This window comes from Catharus ustulatus, chromosome Z (genome assembly GCF_009819885.2).
Source record: "Catharus ustulatus isolate bCatUst1 chromosome Z, bCatUst1.pri.v2, whole genome shotgun sequence".
NCBI classification, from domain to species: domain Eukaryota; kingdom Metazoa; phylum Chordata; class Aves; order Passeriformes; family Turdidae; genus Catharus; species Catharus ustulatus.
In genome coordinates, this window is record NC_046262.2 from 43,138,985 (window position 1) to 43,155,999 (window position 17,015).

General features: G+C 43.1%; 2 protein-coding genes across 10 annotated transcripts in view; one reads left to right on the forward strand and one right to left on the reverse strand.

Annotated features, from left to right (window-relative positions):
* Positions 1-14,794, forward strand: part of SECISBP2 (SECIS binding protein 2) — a 36,159-nt gene extending 21,365 nt beyond the window's left edge. For 4 of the 5 annotated variants that reach the window (XM_033085407.2, XM_033085404.2, XM_033085406.2 and 1 more), the window contains 4 exons: positions 4,119-4,339; positions 5,037-5,191; positions 5,595-5,796; positions 7,044-9,576. In XM_033085407.2, coding sequence (XP_032941298.1) covers positions 4,119-4,339; positions 5,037-5,191; positions 5,595-5,796; positions 7,044-7,153 — 688 coding nt within the window. In that variant the 3' untranslated portion in view covers positions 7,154-9,576. Of the gene's footprint in view, positions 1-4,118; positions 4,340-5,036; positions 5,192-5,594; positions 5,797-7,043; positions 9,577-14,044 lie in introns of those variants that run through there. The other variant, XM_033085405.2, reaches the window with a different exon arrangement.
* Positions 11,340-17,015, reverse strand: part of SEMA4D (semaphorin 4D) — a 104,943-nt gene continuing 99,267 nt past the window's right edge. For 3 of the 5 annotated variants that reach the window (XM_033085403.1, XM_033085402.1, XM_033085397.1), the window contains 3 exons: positions 14,879-15,088; positions 12,144-12,241; positions 11,340-11,652 (listed from right to left, as the gene is read on the reverse strand). In XM_033085403.1, coding sequence (XP_032941294.1) covers positions 11,623-11,652; positions 12,144-12,241; positions 14,879-15,088 — 338 coding nt within the window. In that variant the 3' untranslated portion in view covers positions 11,340-11,622. Of the gene's footprint in view, positions 11,653-12,143; positions 12,242-14,878; positions 15,089-17,015 lie in introns of those variants that run through there. The other 2 variants (XM_033085398.2, XM_033085401.2) reach the window with 2 other exon arrangements.

Here is a 17,015-nt window from a genome sequence, read left to right on the forward strand (position 1 = left end):
CTTGAGGGGATAAAAAACTAAGTTTGCTAGAGACTAAGGGAAGAAAAGAAGCTGCTGTTAAAGTATTTTATTTTAAATAATAGGGTAACAGCTTAAATAAGGTATGCTACTTTCTTTCTTAAATAATATTTTTAGTTGTAGTCTGGTTTACTAAGGGCAAAAATGTAAAGAAACCACATTTTCATGTGGGCAGAAAAAATAAAGGTAGTACCTAAAAGTTATTGTGTGCAAACAGTTTCAGCTAAATGTTCAAGATGATGTGTCTACACGTTTCTTTATGAAAGAGAAATAGTCATTACTATGTACATTACTATGTACATTACTATGAAGAGGTCAGAATCCAGTCATGAGAGCTTAAAACAGTTTCTTGAGGAAAGCAGTGTTTTTAACTTTTAGTTCTCCTAGAACTAAAGCAAGTTCACCCCTGGTGGTTTTTTTGCAGTTCATGTCATTTTAATGGTTAATAGTGATACAACCATTCCTGCTGTGTTAACTCTTAATTTAACTTTTAATTGCAATAAAAATTGCTTAATTTGTGTCTATGCAACTGTGTTTTACTGAGAGCACAGTTTGGGTTGAATATGTGAGAGACAACTCAGTGTAGAGCATGTAGAGCATTCAGCAAAGCTTAGATTATTTTCTTTAGATTGGGATTTTTAGTGTTCCAGTAGATCTGTCTTCAAGATTTAGTGAAACCAACCGTAAATAGTAAGTAAAAATTCTTGTATCCTGAATAAAATTTGGAAATAGTTGTGTCTCTAAGATTCAGGATAGATGTTGTGATCTCTTATTATTCACATATAATTCACAGTATCTTATGTGAATTTGCTGCTGGCAACTCTTTCTGTTGACAATGCTTTGATATATTTTTAGTTTTTCTCTTTGATACCCTTCTGCACTGGAAAATTCTTTGTGTAAAACTGGGGTGAAATAATTTTTAACTCTTATCTTCCCCAGAGTGTACTAGAAGGGTGAATTACATTGTTTTGTGTCCTTTCCTTATGAACAACACAAAGCCATAGTCGAATAAGTGAAAAAGGATGACAGAATCCAATGTGGGGAGGAGGAATGTGATCCCATTTTCCGTGTTTGTTACACAGAGCCTTGAACTTAGAAATAAGTTAGAATTTCGTACTTTGGTTGCTGTACTTTGATTTATATACATCAAAACAAATTAACCTCAGAAAAATGCTTCAGTAGAAAAAGATATGCACATACTTATTTCTTGGGATAAAATATATATCTATATATAGATAAATAGGTTTATTGTATAGATATTTTTAATAAAGTTTGAGTAGAAAGCCAGGTGACACAAGGAACAAAACTTCTTCCTTTTAAGTACTCAGCCACTGAAAAGAAATCCTAAGTAAATTTTTGTTTTCATGTATATAACTGTCGCTACAGACTAGGATGCAGCAAAGAGAATAGTAACGCGCTTTCCTTCTGAGGCAGAAGAAAAAGCAGTTTTTTACAAATATGACATGCTTTTATAAACTAAATTGTAGAACAAAAATAAAAACAAACCCATTAGTCTAAAGAAAGCAACGCTTCTTGAAACCATGCCTTCACCAAACATCATGTTTGTCACACACTGTTCTGTACACAACACCAAGTGTTAATTTCTGGTATTACAGTAATTTCACAACCATAAGGCGCACCGGACTATAAGGCGCACCCCCTGGAGTTGGCAACTTTCGCAACTTTGTTGATCATATAAGGCGCACCAGACTATAAGGCGCACTATCTTTTTGCAGCGAGGAGCCGCGTGGTGCGCAACAAAGTAACAAATTACTGGCAGGTGCTCAATTTGCAAACATTTTTCAAAGACTGGTGTAGCCTTTAAATGCAGCCCCAGGCGCCCTCCCCGTGCAGTGGGCCCCAGCACTCCCACCCACCCCCAGCGCCGGCTGGCATGGCTCACAGCTCCTGGCTCCCACCGCGCAACTGTGCTGTGTCCTGGCTTCCCCTCCGCCGCCGGCGGCGCCGCTTCTCAGCGCTTTTCCGCGGAGCTTTTTCACCGCTTTCCTGTGGCGCTTTTTCGCCACTTTTTGGTGCGTTCCTGGGACGCTTTTTCGCTGCTTTTCCATGGTGCTTTTTTGCCACTTTTCAGCGCTTTCCCGTGGCGCTTTTTTGCCGCTTTTCCACGGTGCTTTTTTGCCGCTTTTCCACGGCGCTTTTCCACGGCGCTTTTCCGCCGCTTCTCAGTGCTTTCCTGCAGCTTTTTCGCCCTTTTCCCCAGCACTTTTTCGCCGCTTTTCAGTGCTTTCCCAAAGCACTATTTCGCCACTTTTCGGTGTTTACCCGCAGCGCTTTATTGCCACTTTTCCACCGTTTTTCAGCACTTTCCCGGGGCGCTTTTTCGCCGCTTTTTGGCGCTTTCCCACGGCACTTTCTCGCAGCACTTTTTTGCCGCTTCTCGGCGCTTTCCTGGGGTGTTTCTCACCGCTTCCCCCTGCTTCTCCCCGGCCGGCGGCCGCGCCGGTTCCTGGTTTCCCCCGCCCAGCGGCCGCGGCTCCCTCTATTCTGGACTCCCCTTGCACGGCCGCAGCTCCCACGGGTCCTGACTCAGCTCGCAGATCGCACTTCTGGGTTCGCAAATTTCTGAACTTTGTGCATCATATAACGTGCACCGGACTATAAGGCGCACTTCTGGCTTCGGGGGGAAATTCTAGTCAAAAGCGTGCGCCTTACATTCGTGAAATTACTGTAATTCCTTTGTTTCTGTTTTCTTTTGAGCAGTTTGAGAAAATCCAAACTGCTTTTTTCCCTGGCTTTCACCAGAATCCCACATATAACAAGTGTGTTTGGAGTGGAAACAGAAAAAACCACAAAGAAGAATAGAATAGCATTTTAAATGTACAGTAATTTCACGAATACAAGCCGCACCAATTTGACCAAAAGTTTGGTGGAAACCCGGAAGTGCGGCTAATATTCGAGGGCGGCTAATACGTGAACAATATTCTAAAAGCTACCAACACGGAAGTGAGAGCCCGTGCCAGCCCCAAGCCAAGCTGGAGCCCGGCCGGCCCCGGCTGAGGTGGGAAAGCCTGGCAGAGGCGGGGCCAGCAGTGTGGGGGGCGGGCAGCTGAGCCTGAGCCAGCAGGGCGGGGCAGGGGGGGCGGCAGAGCCCAGGCCAGCAGGGCGGGGGAGCCCGGGAGAACTGGGGCTAGCAGTGCAGGGGAGCATGGCAGAAGCAGGAAGCCCGGCAGGTAGGGCTGCCTGGCAGCGGGGGAAGCCCAGCAGAATCGGGGCCAGCAGTGTGGGGGAGCCCGGCAGTGCGGGGGCCTGCAGTGCCGGCCAGGGCGAGCAAACGCGGCAGCGGTGCAGACGGGAGGGGGCGGCCGGCGAGCTTGGCGGTGGCGGCAGCCCTCCCAGCCGGGCGAGCTAACATGGCGCGGGGCGGCCGGCGTGCCTGGCAGCGGCGGCGACGGCTGGCCCACTGGCAGGGCGAGTAAACGCAGCAGCGGGGCGGCCGGCGTGCCTCGCAGCGGCGGCTGGCCCACCGGCAGGGCGAGTAAACGCAGCAGCGGGGTGGCCGGCGTGCCTCACAGTGGCGGCTGGCCCGCCGGCAGGGCGAGTAAACGCAGCAGCGGGGCGGCCGGCGTGCCTCGCAGCAGCAGCGGTGGCTGGCCCACCGGCAGGGCGAGTAAACGCAGCAGCAGGGCGGCTGGCGTGCCTCGCAGTGGCGGCGGCGGCTGGCCCGCCGGCAGGGCGAGTAAACGCAGCAGCGGGGCGGTGCTGATGGGAGAGGGGGACCAGTGAGCGTGGCGGCGGCTGCAGCACCACCCGGCCGGCCCCGTCGGCAACCATGAGCGGGCCGAGCCTTCCTGGCCCCGCCCCGAGCCAGTAAACCCCGCTATGCCGCGATCCTGTTACTAATTGGCCAATTTGTGAAAGCTGCGCACGGATTCTCGCTACGAATGAAAGTGCGGCTAATATTCGGGGTGCGGCTTATCTATTGACAAAGACAGCAACATTGTCGAGGCACCGGAAGTGCGGCTTATACTCCGTGCAGCTTGTATTCATGAAACTACTGTATATTTAATTTATTACCTATTTAAGTGTTACGTATTTGTAGTTTTGGTGAATCTAACCATTTGATTGCTCCTTTCTTCCAGTTACTGCAGCCAGGTACTTAGTAAAGAAGTTGACAGCTGCGTGACAGATCTCTTGAAAGAGCTGGTTCGTTTCCAAGATCGCTTATATCAGAAAGACCCAGTAAAAGCCAAGATAAAACGCAGGCTTGTTATGGGTCTTAGAGAAGTTCTGAAACATCTGAAGCTGAAAAAACTGAAGTGTGTCATCATCTCTCCTAACTGTGAAAAGATTCAGTCAAAAGGTAAATAAGTTCATAATAAAAAAAAAAGTCTAATAAAAGAAATGCTAAAGAGAAGGTTCAGTATATTGACAGCAGTATTATTATTGGAGGAATTTATTTGAGTATCCTTTGAAATCCAGTCAAAGTTGCCTTCCTTGCTCAGATTGTTTACTGCTGTGCAGCTGAACTGTGGGCTGACTCAAGACTGTCTGGGGTGGGAGAAGTTACCTGAGATTAGGGTCTCTTTAGTTACTGATTTGTTATGCTGCTGCACAAAAAATTGCACTGTACAGCTGAGACAATCCAAAGGCTGCTGATGCCAGCTGTGCCATCATGGGGAGTCCCACTGTATCAATTTCTTCTAGAACATGGAGTGGCAATAAATCGCTAGTGATAGTTTCATTATTTGCATTAATTTATTGTAATTGTTGTAATTATTGTCATTTAAATAATTCCTTAGCAGCTGGGTCTTTTTTGATGCTAGATTAGACTGTACTACAACTATAGTAAAATATGGAATAGTATCAGTACTACTAGTGCTACTAAAATTAGTACTAACTAAGAATTTTAAAAAAAAGTCCAGTTGTCCTTTAAAATGGATATTCAGTGCTGTGTTTTTTCCCTATAAGGTGTAGTTTCAGAGTGCACCCATAATCTTGGGATGTTTTTTGCCATGGTTCTTTAGCTCTAATCAGCCTGATTGTATTGTCTGCTCCAGGTGGGCTGGATGAGACTGTACACAACATTATTGACTGTGCCTGTGAGCAGAATATCCCATTTGTTTTTGCCCTGAATCGCAAGGCCCTGGGCCGCTGTGTGAACAAAGCAGTGCCTGTGAGTGTGGTGGGAATTTTCAGTTATGATGGGGCTCAGGTAAGCTGAAATAAGTCACTTCATGTTCTTGTCCAAAAAGAGGAGATGAAAATACTGTGATTTTTAGGGAGGTTTTTGTTTTGCTTTTGCAGACTTACACTCTTCATCATAGGTCATATACATAGCTTACATGAAAAACAGATTTTAGAAGTCCAGGCAGTCAGCACTGTTTAAAAAAATTATTCCTCCTGACATCCTTGTCACCTTTATCACCCTCGATTTTTTTTTTCAAGAGAACTGCTGTTTTTATAAATGTTGATAAATGCTGTGTTTTTCATACATACTAAGCTGCTCAACTTTTATGTATGAACCTGTGCATTCTGAATAAGGAATTTTCATTAGATTTTCAAGGAAATATTAAAACTAACTGTGTGATTTAAACTAGTATTTTATACTGCCGTAGGACCATTTTCATAGAATGGTACAGCTGACAACAGAGGCTAGGAAGGCCTACAAAGATATGATAGCAGCTTTAGAGGAAGAAGCTAAAGCAGGACTAAGAGAAACCCAACCCAGCATCCTAACTTCTGAATCTGAAAAAAATGGCTTCTTAGAAACTTGTAAAACGTCTTCCAAGGACTCAGATGAGGATCTACCAAATTACAGTAAGTTTTTTTCTGACATGGTTTTTGTTCTGTTTTCATTCATACTGCTCATCAATTCTGTGATTCTCACTGAAACAAATGACATCTGCTCTAGTCAATAGTAAGGAAGGGACAAATTCTTGGTTTTTTTTTTATAAATCTGAAGTCAGTTTTTGCTGATAAAATGTTAAAGTAATTCCTCTCTGAATTCCACAAATGACAGGCAGTACTCATTGCTTTGCTCAAGGAGGTTTAACAGAGCTCTTAATTACAGTAATTTCACAATTATAAGCCGCACCTGATTGTAAGCTGGACGTCCAGGTGTCAGCAATGTTTCATTCTTTGTCCATATGTAAGCCGCACCGGATTGCAAGCCTCACTTCGGTTTGCAGCGAAATAACCAGTTTGTAACAATCACACATTTGCAGGTTTTACTGGCAGGTTCTCAATTCACGAACGCCGCTGCCCCCGCAGGGCTGGCGAGGATGGAGCCCCCGCCTTCCCCCAGTGCCGCAGGGCCAGCAGGAGCCCGCCTCCCCCTGCCGCGCAACAGAGTAACCAGTTTGTAACAATCATGCGATTGCGGGTTTTACTGGCAGGTGCTCGGCTCAGCACCGTGGCTCGCACTTCCTGGTTGGGAAATTTCCGAACTTTGTTCATATATTGGCCGCTCCTGAATGTAAGCCACACTTCCGGGTTGGGAGCAAAATTTTAGTCAAAATGGTGCGGCTTATAATCATGAAATTACTGTACATTTCTATTTGTTTAAAAAATCCTTTTAAGATTAAGTGTAGATGTCCATATTCTATGACTGTGGTAGAATTGACTTTTGTATTGAAGGCTATTGAGATGCACCTTCCTGTCCACAAGCACTTGTTCCTAGAAACATTTTCCTCCAGCTCTGTTCATAAGTCAACAGACAATGCAATGTATTGCAGATAGTTTTGAAAACTTACAGGATTTTTAAAAGTTGGAACCACCTTCAGGGTTAGCCTTGCTTGATGAGGGTGTTGGACACCCTACAAGGAGCTCTGTGCACCCCATCACTCGTAAGTTATTCTTCTGTGTGTCATCTGACGTTGCATAATGTAAAAGCCAGCATGCCTGTGTGTCAGGCTTGTCAGGCATTATATCAGCACTTATTTTAAAGGGGAAGTAAAGAATCGGGGTTGACTTTTCATTTTAAGTTCTTATTCAAGTATTATATGGTAACATATTGGTTGTTGTTTTTTCTTTGTTGTTTGTTTTTTTTCCCCAATATTCCCTAGTTAAAGTCTGGAAGAGAAAACTTGAAGAGGAATATAACCCTTATGCACTGGAATTGGAAAAGAGTGCAACTGCTGACATGGCCATACTAAATTTGGAAGACCATCAGTAAATCCAGATCCAGGTCTATTGGGCTTTTAATTTTTTCTTCTGTTAGATCCCTAGTAAGAAGATAGCAAAATAACATAATCTAAAGAAATACCTGAAGTTAGCTAAGCAAACTGTTTTGAATCCCTTTAAACAAAATGCACACTGGAGCACATGAGGCACTGGTTAATGTTCTTATGTTTCTTTGATTATTATAGCAGATGACAACACCAAATTGTTGTAGCCCCAAACCACTCGAACTGGCTTGGCATATTTTAATAGTTTTATGGACTAGCATTGTTTTCCTGGGGTAGAATATACCAAAAGAATCTGGTAGAAAAATCATTTTTGTCTGGAAGAGATTTCCTTGAGCCAGAAGGGGCTAAAGGAGAGTTGCCCTTAATTTTTAACTTAATTTTTAACTCCTGTATAAAAAAAAACTTCTGCTGTTTTTTGATTGTAGGTTTGTTCTTAGTTTTTCTTCTAAATAAGCCTACTCAGAAGGGCAGGCTGCTATCAATGTCACTTTATTCTAGTCAGCAACAAATTAATTTGGGACAGGTAGCTTGATTTAAACTAATTAAGGAGGACCACTACTACGAAGTTCTTAGTTAGCTCTTCTGTGTTGTTATTTGGGGATCATATATCAGGTGTGAAGGAGATAGCACAAACTACAAAGGTCTGCAATTCCTGAAGTGAATGTGCTTTGTTTAGCCTTTTTATAAATTTGATGTTTCTGTTGCTACTGAGAGTAGTTTATAATACATCCTGCTTTGAAGTTAGAGGATATTGCAGGACAGCAAATGTGCTGGCCTGCTTATCTGTACCTTCTCCTTGCTGAGACTCCTCATTCCTTCAGTTTGGGGCTGTATTGGTATATACATCTATGATTTTTTGAGTAATCTTAGTTTGTATCTAAATAGAAAAAAAATTATATCTTATAAGAAATGAAGTTTGTATCCTAGAGGAAATAAAATTTTAAAAACAAAATGTGCTTATAATAGTGGTGGAGCACCTTAGTGGGAATGGCCTATATAGGCCCTGTTTTTTGAGGACAAGGCTAAAGAAAGTACAGTAATTTCATTACTATAAGGCACACCGGATTATAAGGCGCGCTTCTGAGTGTTGGCAAATTTCCGAACTTTTGCCGATATATAAGGTGCACCGGATTATAAGGCGCACTTTTTTTGCAGTGAGGATCCACTGCGGACTCCCCCCGTGCGGCTGCCAGCTGTGGCCCTGCCTGCACCCCTGCTGGCCCTGCACCACGGCCCTGCTGACCCTGGCCGCACCCCTGCCGACCACACTACTGGCCCTGCCTGGACCAATGCTGGCCACGCTGCTGGCCCCGCTCGCACCCCCGCTGGCCCTGGCCGCACCCCCACTGGCCGCGCTGCTGGCCCTGCTGGCCCCTCCTGCGCTTGTGCCGGCCACACTGCTGGCTCCACTCGCACCCCTGCTGGCCCTGCTCTCCCCACTCGCGCCCCCATCAGCCACATTGCTGGCCCCGCCTGCGGCCCTGCTGCTGACCCCGCCTGCCCCTGGCAGCTGTGGCCGCGCCAGCCCCTGCCGGCCGCAGCTCTGCTGGCTTCCCCCACAGTTCGGCTTGCAGCTCACACTTCCGGGTTGGCAAATTTCCGAACTTTGTCCATATATAAGGCGCACAGGATTATAAGGCACGCTTTCGGATTTCCATCAAAATTTTAGTCAAAAGGGTGCGCCTTATAGTCGTGAAATTACTCTAATTGGAGAGATGCACATGTAACTTGTGTCAGCTTTTCTGAAGGGTGATACAGATGCCATGAGCTGCTCACCATCTCTGATATGTGTCTGCAAGTCCTTCACCATACTAAACATTTGTAGTGCAATATTTTGGAAAGTAGTTGCCTTGTGATGATAGAAGTGATGTAAAAAACTTTAAATAATTTTGACATGCAAACAATTTTGTAGAATATAAATTGTATAAAATCTGTTACAATATATGGATTCTATAAAGAATGCTTGTGACTTAAGTAAGCGTGTCTTGTGGGAAGTGAGTGATACTTGAAGTGTCACTTTTGGGAAAGAACACTGACAAGGGGAGCCAGCCTCATGCTGAAATGCACTGGTTATGATGATGATGATCTTTTTTGTGTTAGTTCCTTCTAATCTTAAATGGAAATTGGGGGTGAAAGGTCTCAGTGACAAAATATGCTTTTGGCCAGCATATACCCTTGATGCAAAGATAAGTTGTAATTTTTTCATTTGTACCTGTGCCGCTTGGATACACATCGGAAATTCTGGAGCTGCTAAACAGAGTCATTGCATTGAATGAGGAACCAGTTGGTAAAGAAGTTTAGTTTTTTACTATGTTTTCTATTGTGTCTTACTGGAGAAGAACATAGTGTTGTTCACAATCTTAGGGACTTACTTCCAGTTCTTAGAGGGTATTAAAAAAATTTACTGTAAGGTGTCACAGCCGTGGTTACTAATGCTGGTACACAGATTTTTCTTTTTTTTTCCCCCATAAAATTGAACTAAACAAAAAATTTGGCAGCTTTTCACTACTTGCAGTAATTTCCTGCAGAAACAAAGCAAAGCTTAACTATGTCATCCATAACCCTGATCCCTGTCTTACTTTATATTCCCACTCAGCTCCACAGAACTAAACTCTGGAGCACAAAACTGAGCGTGCTCCAAAGCAGCTGAACAAATGGAGGAGAGTCAAGGAAAGTCTATTTATAGTTGTCCCGAGAACAAAAAAATTACGGGAACAAATGAGAAAAAATTATCTCTGGTGGTGTCAGAAGTCTGCATCAGCATTAGTGAAATGCCTATGTGAAAAACAGGGGAAATGGTTAAGCTAAATAGGGAAAAAAATGAGTTTTCACCCTGCATGTGTGACAAGGTGATCCAACACACACAAAAAAGGATCATTCAAGTCTTAGCATGAGAGACTACTTTCTTTAATGTGGGAAACACTCTAATTTAAAACCTACCAATTAGCAGAGAACTTAGGGATGATTATGAAGCTTTCTGATGCTGCTTGAAGCAGCTCTGCACCTGGACTAATTGATTATTAGAGAGCATCTTATTTGCTTCCAGATTGCTGAAATCCTTTGAACAGATAATAGAGAAAATTAAATTTATACCTCAGACTTCTGTTTCTTAGATGCAGAAGGACAAAACTGAGCAGTAATGCTATACAACACTTCTACTGTGGATAGTGTAGGTCCTCACATTCTCTGTCTGCATTTGATGAACATAAGGAATGGTCTTTGAATTCATTAATCGTAGAATTTTTAAGCTACATTATCTCAAATATAGAAGAAGAATTTGCAAAAACTGAAGAGTCTTCTTGCATACTTTATAATCTATCTGTATTTTCAGCATTAGTCAGAGTTTCTTTATTTGGTGTAGAAACTTTATTACTGTCATGGTTTTCAGCCCAGCCAGCAACCAGGCACCACCCAGCTTCTCACAGTGGGAGCAAATCAGAAGGGTAAAAGCCAGAAAACCCATGGGTTGAGATGATGACAGTTGAACAGGGAAAGCAAAAGCCATGCACATAGGCAAAGCAAGACAAGGAATTCATTCAGTGCTTCCCATAGGCAGGCAGATGTTTGGCCATCTCCATGAGAGCAGGGTCCATCACACATAATACTTGGTTAGACTTGGGAGGAAAGATGACATCACTCCAAATGCCCCCTGCCTTTATGTCCTGAGCATGATGCCATATGGTCTGGAATATCCCTTTGGTCAGTTTGGGTCCACCTGTCCTGGCTGTTTCTCCTCCCAACCTCTCTTGCACCCCCAACTTCCTTGCCATCAAGGCAGTGCAAAAAGCAGACAAGGCCTTGGCTCTGTGCAAGCCCTGCTCAGTAATAACAAAAACATCCCTCCGTTATCAACCCTATGTCCAAAACACTCTCATACCAGCCACTGTGAAGAAAATTAACTCAAACCCAGCCCACTTACCAAAGGAAATACGTTTGAACAAATGAGCTTGCTGACACTAGAAAGGAATGCTCTTCCAAAACACTGGCAACATAAGGGTAAACATAGTAAAAAAAAAATAAGTGTACAAGTTGAAATGCCTTTAAATAAATGTGATCCATGTTCTAATTTTTAAATCATATGCCAAAATCCTCAAGCCCAAAATTATCTGGTTGGCTTAATGAACTGAAAACAGAAAACATCATATTATATTCTTTGAATAGCACAAGTCTTGCTGAGACTATTTTTGTTCTTTATTAAGCTGAAATAGCTGACATCAGAAAAACAGAGATAGTTGCAGCATGGGATGGGTGGAATCTCTTGTACCATGTAATTTAGCTTAGTTATTCTTTGGTGCAGTAAGATTATCCCCTTCCACTTCAAGCTTGAGGCGGTTCTCCTGAATATCAGTTTTAATGTAATCACTAACGTTTGCAAAGACATCTCCAAATGCTGTATTAAGAGTAACAGGTACTCTTAACTTGCATACATTTCTCCTTCTTTTCATTCCATTGTCCATTAGAGGCTGTTTCTCTTGTTGCAGGTCTCCTGAAGAAAATTTCAGAATGATGTGTTAATACCACTCTAAAAATGAAAAGGGGGCTTAATGTTTCCTACACTAATTGTTGTACAGGCAGCAAGCACATAGGATCTATAAGGTTTTCAAAAGCAATTATTCTAACTATTTGAGAAAAATATTCATAGATGGCTATGGACCTTTTTAAAAAAAATACAGGTCAGCTTTTATGAACAGTACCATTTATGAAGTCCAGTAGTCTCTGCAATCCAGTTAGTCTACATAAGTGATGAAATTGATCGATCTATTCACTATACACAGACTTGCTGTTTTGTGTAGGTGATGAGCACTTGGTTAGTGGACTGAAGGAACAAGCTGACATAACTACAAGGAATGTCATACATAGAACAGACTTAACTGCTGAGAGGGTGAAGAATGATGACATGTACAGGAACAGTGATCATTTTGTTTTATAAATACATGCAGTTGCAAAAGTGCAAGAGGCAGTTTATAAAAGTCTTACCCATGTTTTCCTCCAGTTTTGCATCATCTTGTCATGTTCACTGATGGCACTTTTCCAGGTATCAAATTCTTTGGTCCATGCATCCTGACCAGCACTATCTGAGAATGGAAATGGCATGATTACATAACCACATAATGGCAGAAACCAGTACCTTATCAGATTCAAGAGTGAGTGCCTTTCCTGCAGGAACGGAGCTAGAAGGAACCCCTGTCTTGTCCTTCATTTGGCTCCTACATCCTTTCATGTTATTTGGCAGTAAGTTCTCTTGAAATGGTTATGTCTCTTACACTATGCAGCAAACTTAATAGCCTTCAGAGTAAACAGGTTTAGTGACATTATCTGTGAGTTGAGATCTTGATTAATAGTTCAAACCCTTCTAATAAGCACAGGAATGCTCCAGGTGGATCATAAGAAGCCTGGGGAGAAAAGTGACATACTGGAGAGGACCAGTTAACATGAAGGACTGGTGACGGACAGGTCCAGTTAGTTTTCCTCATTTTTCAGAATCACAGGATCGCAGAATCAATCAGGAAAAGACCTGTGAAATCATCGAATCTAACCCATGATTCAACACTACCTTGTGATCCAGATCATAGCACCCAGCACCACATCCAGTCTTTACTTAAACACCTTCAGGGTCAGTGATTCCAGCACTTCCCTGGGCAGTCCTTTCCAATGTCTAGTCACCCTTTCTGTGAAGAAGTTCCTCCTAACGTCGAACCTAAACACCCTCTGGCACAGCTTAAACCTGTGTCCTCTTGTCCTGGGAGAAGAAATTGACCTCCACCTGGCTACACCCTCTTTCCAAGTAGCTGTAGAGAGTGAGGAGGTCTCCTCTGAGGCTCCTTTTCTTTCAAGCTAAGCAACCCCAGCTCCATATGCCATTACTTAAGAGTACTTGTGCTCCCTCCATCAGCCTTGTTGCCCTTCTCTGAACATGCTCCAAGCATCTCAACCTCACACTCCATCATCTTTCTAAACTGAGGGACCAGAACTGGACACAGCACTCAAGGTGTGGTCTCACCAGTGCTGAGTACAGGGGAAGAATGACCTCCCTGCTCCTGCTGGCCGCACTGTTCCTGATACAGGCCAGGGGCTCGTGTTCCCCCACTGTCACCAGCACCCCCAGGTCCCTTTCTGCCTGGGCACTGTCCAGCCACACCGTCCCCAGCCTGTAGCACTGCAGGGGTTATTGTAGCCAAAATGTGGCCACAACACTTGGACGTGGCCCAAGAGGCAGAACTTGGTCTTGTTGAACCTCATATTGCTGGATTTGGCCCATCAATCCAGCCTCTCCATGCCCTTCTGCAGAGCCCTCCTACCCTTCAACAGATCGACACTCCCCCCTAGTTTGGTATCATCTGCAAATTTACTAATGAAAGACTCAACACCCTCATACATGTCATCAGTAAAAATATTGAACAGGACTGGCCCCAGCACAGACCCCTGGGAGACACCACTGGTGACTGATCCGCAGCTGGATGCAGCTCCATTCACCAGCACTCTCTGGGCCTGGCCACCCAGCCAGTTCCTAATCCAGAACAGAGTGCTCCTGTCCAAACCACGGGCAGCCAACTTTTCCAGGAGTATTCTGTGGGAGACAGTGTCAAAGGCTTTGCTGATGTCCAGGTACACAACATCCACAGCCTTTCCTGCATCCACCAGGTGGGTCACCTGGTCATAAAAGGAGATCAGGTTGATCAGGCAGGATCTGCTTCCCCTAAATTCATGCTGGCTGAGTCTGATCCTTTGGCCATGTCATGTAATTTCACTCAAGAGTTCTTTATACTTCCTTATATTGATAATTTAAGAAGGGCTATGTTACTGCATCTTGGTTTATTTGCCAGCTTCTTTTGCATAATATAAGACTGATGGTGACATATTTTCTATTTGTCTTTTAGGACACCAGCAACAGTCGTATGTTTTTAGAGCACAGTGAGAGCCCCTCTGTTTTACATTTACGTTGGTTTGGTTGAGATGCTGTCTAATTTTGCTTCAGAGACAGACTTCAAAAAAACTGGAGTGATGGCATAACTACCATGGCTTTTCTCTGTTGAGAGACTGAAAAAATAAGCACTGAGTCTTCCTTGACAGACTCATATTTGTATTAACCAGCTTCTTAATTTTTCCTTCATCTTGGAAGAAAATCCCTGCTGTATCATATTCATTGCTCCTGCTGTCTTTTTAAAGACTATTCAGACCTTCTCCACACCTGGGTGAGGTCTCAAGAGCTAGTTGCAGCAGGCAGTCTGGATACCCCAAAATCCTGCAGTTGCTGTGCCCTCCTGCCTAGTTAGTGTCCAAATAGACAACCATAAGTGGTTTACAAATCATGCCATTTTTAAAATCCAGCATAGTGGGGGTTTCCCTTTACCATCTGGCTTCCTTAAGTCCTTAGGAATTAAAGAATTTTCCTACATTACTCTGTAGAATTCCATCAGAGTACTTATTTGTAGCTCTCTCTATTACTCATCTGATTTTCAGGTTTTTTGAATTAGTTTATTAGGTTTTGGTTCAATTTCTAGATCATAACTGCTAATTTACATTAGTCCTTTGAGGGAGGGGGTAGAAGAAGGAGTTTTTATGGCACTAAAACCTTTCCATAAATGAAGTGCATACTGATACAGTAGGCAAGAGTTACCATCTTTAGTTAAGCCCATTTTAGGGGGGATTTTTTAGAGCTTTACTCATATCAGGGTCAGGCCAAACACAGCATACACTTGAAACAAGCCTACCTTTATCTTCCACTGTGATCAGCACTTCTGATGTTGTGTTCCCAGCTTCTGAGAAAAATGAACATCTGTATTCTGTGTTTTCTGATACTGCATCTTTCACCCAGCTGAGAACATGCACTCTGCCATCAAGCAGCTTGTGAGATTGCTCTGTGATGCATGCCTTCATCTTTTGTCCATTCTTCTCCCAGACAAAGTAGGAGTTATCTGGACCTGTAAAAATGTCAGGTTATTCTTTAAGAAAATAGAAGATGAGTCTTTGAAAAGAAAACAAACCCTATCACATCAAGATAAGGCTTAAAAACATAAATGGTTGACTGAAATGTTTCTTAGGTTTCTTCAGCTGAAATTCTGGGTACCAAAAACCCAGCATAAAGGGGAGCTAGCACTGGAAATTTAGTTTCAAGCCAAGGTTGTGGGTTTGTATTGAGGAGCTGTGTATTGATTCTCACAATGGGGAACTTGGCAGACACGGTAAGAGCCAGTGATGAACTCCAGCACCACCCATCTGCCTGTGTGAATTCCTGTAGCACTAGGACACATTGCCTACTGCTGCCCAGCCTAGGTCCTGGTATAAAGCTGAAACCACCTGAGACATGCCTCGCAGAATTTGAAGAAAAGGCCAGGAGGGGAAAAGTTCAAGAACTCAGTGCGTCAGTGATGCTGGAACTAGTAATGAAAGAGGTAGAATTGGAAAAATCTCAGAACCAGTAGTCACAGCAGGCACTTAAGCAAGACAGAACTTGAAAGAAGTTTGGATCAACAACAAAGAGCCTTTGTAATTTTTTAGCCTTGTTACTATTATTTGTCTTAACCTGCAAGGGCAACATTTGAATAAATCAGAGATTGACAGTAGCCTGGAGGACAGAACAGCTGTTCCCAGAAAACTAGCTAGCAAGGTTGGCTGAAGTGCATTTGGCAGCATCAGAACCTTTCCATTTAAAATACAGACATCTGGGCCAAACTAAGAACTTTGTAATTCTGATGTTTAAAACATGACTATTTCTCCCTCTGGGCCTAGGATCTAGACTAGCCTTAGCAAGAGAAGATGTGAAGAGAAATATGGGGAAAAAGAAAATGAACTATTGTTGCAAATATGTCGTGACAGAAGGTACTACAGCTTTTACTGTGAGCACTTCATATTGCAAGTTGATCTGGCATTTTTTCCCTAGAAAAATAAAATTCTATCATTAGTTGGGGTGTTTTTGTGCATGATTACCTAAAACTTGGTTTTTACATTTTTGTACATACTACATATTTGTACACAGTAGACATTTTTAGGTTGTGTATCATATTTAATTCTTAACTATTAAGTTTTATTTCCAAATCTCCCACATATATGGGCACATAAATTAGCAGTAAGGGTGAATGATAGAGGACATGATCTAGTTAAAGCATTGTAGAGTTTCTCTGAGGGAAGTGGCACAGTCTGAAGGGCTGACAGCAGCTCTAGAAAAGCAGAAAGGGTAAGCATACACTGGCCTGAAAACAGCTTGTCCAGCACATACTTTTTTTTTTTAATTGTTTTACGGATGATTGTACTCATTCTACACTTAACCAGCAGATAGGTTACATGTGCCTAAATTCATGGGAAGTCTGGAGCCAGGGATAAATTATTTCAGTAACCTAAAGCTGAAGTTAGAATTTGGACAAATGGGAAGAATAACTGCAAGCACAGCAAAAAAATCAAATTCCCCCAGTGCATTTTAAAGCCATGCATGGAAGCAGCATGTTAGTCCAGGACACTTCCCTAAACTTACTTCTGATGTATTATTCACACCAGAGAACTTGCTCTACTTTCCAGTGCTGAAGATCCCAATTATGCAGGAAATCTGCCAAAATTTCAGCTTGCATCCACGTTTCACCAAGAGACTAATATGCAGTGGTTTCCTTGTACATGAAATTTTGCAAGCTGCATTGGTTCAGATTGGCCCCTTATGAAGTGCAACTAGGCAATTTTACCCTTCCGTTGTTTTTCAGAAGCACTGGAAATCCCCAGATACACACTCATCCCCACTTACACTGGTCGACAGCAATATCTAGGTGCAAGCAGTACTCAGGGTTTTCCTGATCCTGTTTCAGTGCAGCTTGTTTCCAATTTTCAGGCAATTACTTTCTCTACTTTGATTTCATTTTCAGG